This window comes from Girardinichthys multiradiatus, chromosome 7 (assembly GCF_021462225.1).
Source record: "Girardinichthys multiradiatus isolate DD_20200921_A chromosome 7, DD_fGirMul_XY1, whole genome shotgun sequence".
Lineage (NCBI taxonomy): Eukaryota > Metazoa > Chordata > Actinopteri > Cyprinodontiformes > Goodeidae > Girardinichthys > Girardinichthys multiradiatus.
In genome coordinates, this window is record NC_061800.1 from 12948348 (window position 1) to 12953909 (window position 5562).

The 5562-nt window shown below is 40.1% G+C and overlaps 1 protein-coding gene across 3 annotated transcripts in view; it reads right to left on the minus strand.

Annotated features, from left to right (window-relative positions):
- Positions 1-4536, minus strand: part of mphosph8 (M-phase phosphoprotein 8) — a 28996-nt gene extending 24460 nt beyond the window's left edge. Inside the window, exons 1-3 of one of the 3 annotated variants that reach the window (XM_047370027.1) lie at positions 4204-4495; positions 1571-1732; positions 103-1113 (exon numbers count right to left, since the gene is read on the minus strand). In XM_047370027.1, the coding sequence (XP_047225983.1) occupies positions 103-1113; positions 1571-1732; positions 4204-4305 (1275 nt within the window). In that variant the 5' untranslated portion in view covers positions 4306-4495. Of the gene's footprint in view, positions 1-102; positions 1114-1570; positions 1733-4203 lie in introns of all 3 variants that reach the window. The other 2 variants (XM_047370025.1, XM_047370024.1) reach the window with 2 other exon arrangements.
- Between the last annotated feature and the right edge of the window lie 1026 nt (positions 4537-5562).

Sequence of the window (5562 nt, forward strand, 5' to 3'; positions counted from 1 at the left end):
CATATTCTGCAGGCACACACAGCTCAAAAGCTTAAATAAGAATGTCTGGTAAGTTTTAGAGTATTTGTAATTTGATCATGACTTTACATTTGAAGACTGTACCTTTGTGGGTTTGCTGCTGCTTTTCTCTGTGACTAGCGGCGGCCTGCGAGGGGCCCGGTCCTTAGCCTCGCAGTTTAACAGGAACTTTTCGAACAGATTAGTTGAGCCGCCGGCATCTTTCTGTCCCAGTGCCTCCTCTTTAGTCACCTCATCCTCCTTAACCTTATTGGTAGTCACAGTGGTGGAGGAGGAAGAGGATGATGAAGAGGATGTGGAGGAAGAAGGGGCTTTCTGTGCTGTGGATGCACTATCATTCCCTTTGCTCTTAGATTTCTTATGTAGGGTGGAGCTGTCACTTGAGTCTGATTGGAGAGCAGTATCCTCCTTGCTTTTAGAACTCTTGGATTTTTGGAGGCTACCTTCTTTCTGGCTACCTTCTGGTTTTTTGCTCTTTTTGTCACTAATAAGGTCCTTAATGCCCTGCAACTTTACCTCCCACTTGCCCTTCTTTTGTTTGACCTTATCTTCCACACTCAACTTCTCCGCTGGCTTAGTAACAGTCTCTGTTGATGCGGAACCATCCATTTGGGACGGACCGTCACTCAGATACTCCTCTACAGGAGCAGTGGCCTCATCTTCAGACGTTTCCATTTTTCGCTCCCTTTTCACCTTCTTCTTCTTTGCCTCCTCCGCTTTGTCTTTCTTATGCTTCCCTCCCTCCTTTCCTTTTTCCTTCTTTTGTTTTTTGGAAGAAACCATTTCATCCTCCTCCTCATCAGACTCAACATAGCGCTTTTTTGGTTCAACCCTTTTCTCTTTTGGAGGAGATGGCGGGGTCAGGGCTGCCTCTTCGTCGTCGTCGTCCGTCTCTGGTGCAGGAAGAGGCTTCAACTCATCTTTACGTTTGTCTTTCTTTTTCTTCTTCTTCTCCTTTGTAGGGGGCTCATCCTCCTCCCTGATCCTTTTCTTTTTCTTCTTCTTTTTGATGGGTGCCTCTGTTGGACGATTTTTATCGCTGTCGCTCTCTGAGTCTGCATCGAACACGTCACTCTTTGTAGGCAAAAGTTTCTGCTGAGAGAAAATGACAAGCAGCATTATTATCTAAGATTTGTTTTAATTAGCCCATCTTTATTTTAAGATATACCATAAAAACAAATTGTGCTGGTTTTCTGTCTCATAAGTCAGGGAAGCAAACAACATTTACTGAAATATTTTGACCAAAACCCAAGAGCTGGGTTATCCCAACCAACCATTAATAACCACATAAACAGCACTATAAACCACACCTGAAAGAAAACAATTAGTTTTTAATTTTGTCGGTATTATTTGGACGAGGAAAGGTTCTCACATACGTTGTTATTGGGTTGTCTTTTTGATTGATCAAGAGTGTTAAACCAACCATAAATGGATTATGACAAGCAAGCACTGAAAATGACATGTCAATATTATGCTACATAAAGCCTGTCTGCAGAAGCATTTTTCACAGTATTAAAAGGTATTTACTAAACCTGCTTTCACTGAGACTTACCATGGTTTTCTTGGATTCGGCTTCTTTCTTGGCTTTCAGCTCTGCCTGGTACCGCTTAAAAGCCAACAGAACTTCATGGCAGTCCTCCAAATGGGCTTCGGGCTCCCAGGTGTCATCATCAGAGCAGTAATTCTTCCAGCGAACTCTGTAAAGCACTTCACCCTAAAAACAAAGAGAGATGCTCTTAGATCAAGTATTACTTTCATAATAACTGGTCACAGTTAATAAACTACCTTTCATGTGGGCTGAATGCTGTTGCAGTTTACATATTAAATTAGACCTGCATGATATTAGGAAAACATAAAAATTGCAGTACGTTTTGCAAATAATGCGATGATATCAGTTTCAATTAATCCACGTTCTCTGTACTTTATCTTTTTCATTCATTCAAGTATCCCCAAATCTATTGCACAGCTTCAGCTTGTCAATAAGACCTATATTATAAAAAGGACAGTGAAAGTTCATCCAAGTGGCTAAAAATATTATCGGCAGGCAGATTTTAAATGCATCCAACCTGAAACTTTATAGTCTACCAGGTATTGCATCCAAGTACTCCTTTGCAATTGGAATACTGGGGTAGAGTGTGATTTGATCCATTGTTCTTTTCTTTAACTAAACAGTCTGAGGCTGACTGTATTTCATGTGTTGAGAACTGAAATTTCACTGCTATTCACACAACTGGGCAAACTTGCACAAATGAATGAAAATTTGTACAAAACCTCCTCCACCGTCAATCCTAAGTCGTGTGTTTTGTTCTTTAAGGGATGTGTTTTTACATAGAGAGGTGTTGAGCATCATTGTATCTTATTCATTTTACCTGGTTGTATTTTAGATTTTGACAAAGACTTGATATATTGTGTCTTTTACATCATTTAGTTTGTGCAAAAATGCCAGATGCATATCACAGATAGAGATGCATCAACACATGAACTAGTTTCCATTCTGATCAGTAATTGGCCGGTCAAATACTGGATAATCTGAATGGTTCCCCGTTTGGTTGAAGGCATCAAAATTTAATGAGTCCCATTTTCATTCCTTAAATGCATCGACCAACAGCATATATTTTGATGCACTTTAAAGCTTATTAAAAATCAGACAGAGGTTAGTGAAATATGCTTTAATGCATAAATCGGTATAATCTTGTAACTCCATTTGTTTAATCAAATAACCATTTTTTTCCCCAATTTGATGTACTATACGACTTAGACAAAAAAGTAAAGCAAAGTAGAATTGGACAACAATCGGAATCGGCAGGTCAGAGGATGAGGACATCTCTAAAATATAGTGCAGCCCTTTTTAAACATCTCATGTTTTTAAACATCTCATGTTTTTAAACATCTCATGTTTTTAAACATCTCATGGGATCAAGAAAGGAAATAAAGAAAACTAAATCCACTTTTAATTATTAGGGTCTAAAGCCTAAGTGATTTTAACTGTTTTTTTTTTTTTTCCGTTTAACTTGCAATATTTTGCCATGAAGCCTGACTTCGTTAAGACCTCCAATAAGAAAAAAAGAGTGATCATACTAAATCATTTGAACCAACCACATTTTAGTTAGAATGAACGAGTCTCAGACTCAACTAAAGGGAACTCGACATCCAAATAAACACAATTCATTTACATGGCAGTAATCATCAGCAATGATTTTTAAACATATACGTGCTTCGAAAACATCCGGTGGGAATTAAAACAAGATAGTGAAAAGCTTTGAATGTATATATGGTGATAAACTTCACTCCCGATGATGATGAATTAGGTGGGTCTTTTGTTTGGCATTGTGGTCTGACCCCACCTCCGAGAAAGCGTCATCCTGAACTTACTATACAAGCACATATACACCGAGATATTTCATCCGTTTACCAGCTCCAGCCAAACCAAATAGTAATTGTAACCAATGCACATATATTTTTTAGTAACGTTACCATTACGTAAATTAAATATTAAATGATAAATTAGTTTTCAACGTCTTTGTTATGACAAAAGCATCCACTGCATTTCGCTATTACACTTCGCAGCTATTGTTTAGAGTAAATGTGCATTACGTTTGTAACACGCTCAGTTTCGGTGAAGACAAAACAACGAGGGTTACGATTTGTTACGTTTCTACTGATCTGCTACAATGCTAACATGCTAGCTGACATGAATTAACTCGCATGGACAGTCATCATCGAGCTTTGCAGAAAACCGGTTACACCAATATGTCTTATGCACGGCGAGAGGGTCATTTTTCTAGTCTTTTAATTCAAAGATACTTTATTGATCCCCGAGGGGAGATTCATTTAAAGGAGTTAGAGTGGTCGCTGTGCTGCAGCAGCAGCCATGATAAAAAGCATTTGCTTGTCCTTGGCCTCAGCAGGGGGAAAGGCAAGCGGACATCATGGGAGAAGTTGTGCAAGGAATCTGTGTTAACGTTTGGACCAGCAGAGACACAGAGCAGAAAAGCACGACTAGCATACGCTTAAGTGACTTATGAACTACATCGAAAATGACTTGAAGTGCATTTTGGGAAATAGTTTTATTCTCATGCTGATTCTGACCACCGCTTTGACAGGGCTATGCGTCGTCAGAGTGGGGAAAAAATGCCAGCCATGTTTGCCCAGCTAGCCGGGCAGCTAATTAGCCGTTAGCTTTACCTCTTCCACCCGCATGTCAATGATCCTTTCCACTTCGTAAACATCTTCTTCTTCGTCTTGCTCGCTTTCAGCCGGTTCTACTTTATCGACGTCATCCGCCATGACTGCTGGGTTTAATGTTTTATTAAAATAACGCTATTTCAGAGTCGGGGTTCAGGCCGCCGTGTTGACAGAGGTAGGATTGTGGCGCACCTCCACGGGAGAATCCGCTCTGGTTATGCTGCTCAGCTCGGACTGAACGCAGACACCCATCCGCCCCCTGCTAACAGCGAGGCGTTCAAGTCACCCCATCTCCAGTAGTAAAGACAGAAAACCGTACTTCGCTTCTGTCAAAAACTTCCTAGCGGAAAATCCCGCTACGATTTTTTTTTATTTATTTATAGCAAAAACGTTAAGAAAAGAAAGCAATAAAAAAAAAAAGCAGTTGTTTTTTTTTTTTGTATAAAACATGTTTACAGGTTTGTAGCTCGTCTTCAAACATTTAATAACATGAACTGTGAACTAGTGTGCGGTCTCGACCCATAACGGCCTGTCTGGTAGTAGGCGGCACCACCTCATTCATTGTCTCGCGTTAATATTTCACTTTCTGAAGGTTTTTGATTAGCAAATGAATAGTTTTCGAGTTAGAACAATTTCATAAATGCTAAATGGTATCGATAGATATAATACATTTTAAAGGCATAATATCATGAGTGCATTTTGAATAAAAGCTGTAAAGTCATTGTGAAAGAGTTTATGCAGCAAGTTTATAATTGACGTAATTTCAGTCATTGTTTCTCCAGCTCGGGGAGATGTTTACATATGTTGCTTTTTAGGAGGGACTGTTTTAAATATATACCACTTTATCTGAAATGAAGGTTTATTGTTAGTAACCTGATTTTTTTTTTCAAAACAATATCATTTGGGCCTGCACGGTGGTGCAGTTGGTAGCACTGTTGCCTTGCAGCAAGAAGGTCCTGGGTTCAATTCCCAGCCAGGGGTCTTTCTGCATGGAGTTTGCATGTTCTCTCCGTGCATGCATGGGTTCTCACCGGGTACTCTGGCTTCCTCCCACAGTCCAAAGACATGCCTGTTAGGTTAATTGGTCTCTCTAAATTGCCCTTAGGTGTATGAATGAGTGTGTGCGTGGTTGTTTGTGTGTTGCCCTGCGATGGACTGGCGACCTGTCCAGGGTGTACCCTGCCTCTCGCCCATAGACTGCTGGAGATAGGCACCAGCTCCCCCACAACCCACTATGGAATAAGTGGTAGAAAATGACTGACTGACAATATCATTTGCACGCATACACACACAATAGAAGACAAACATGAAAGTATCTGGAAACATTTTTAAAGTAAATAAAGAACCCCCCCCAAAAGA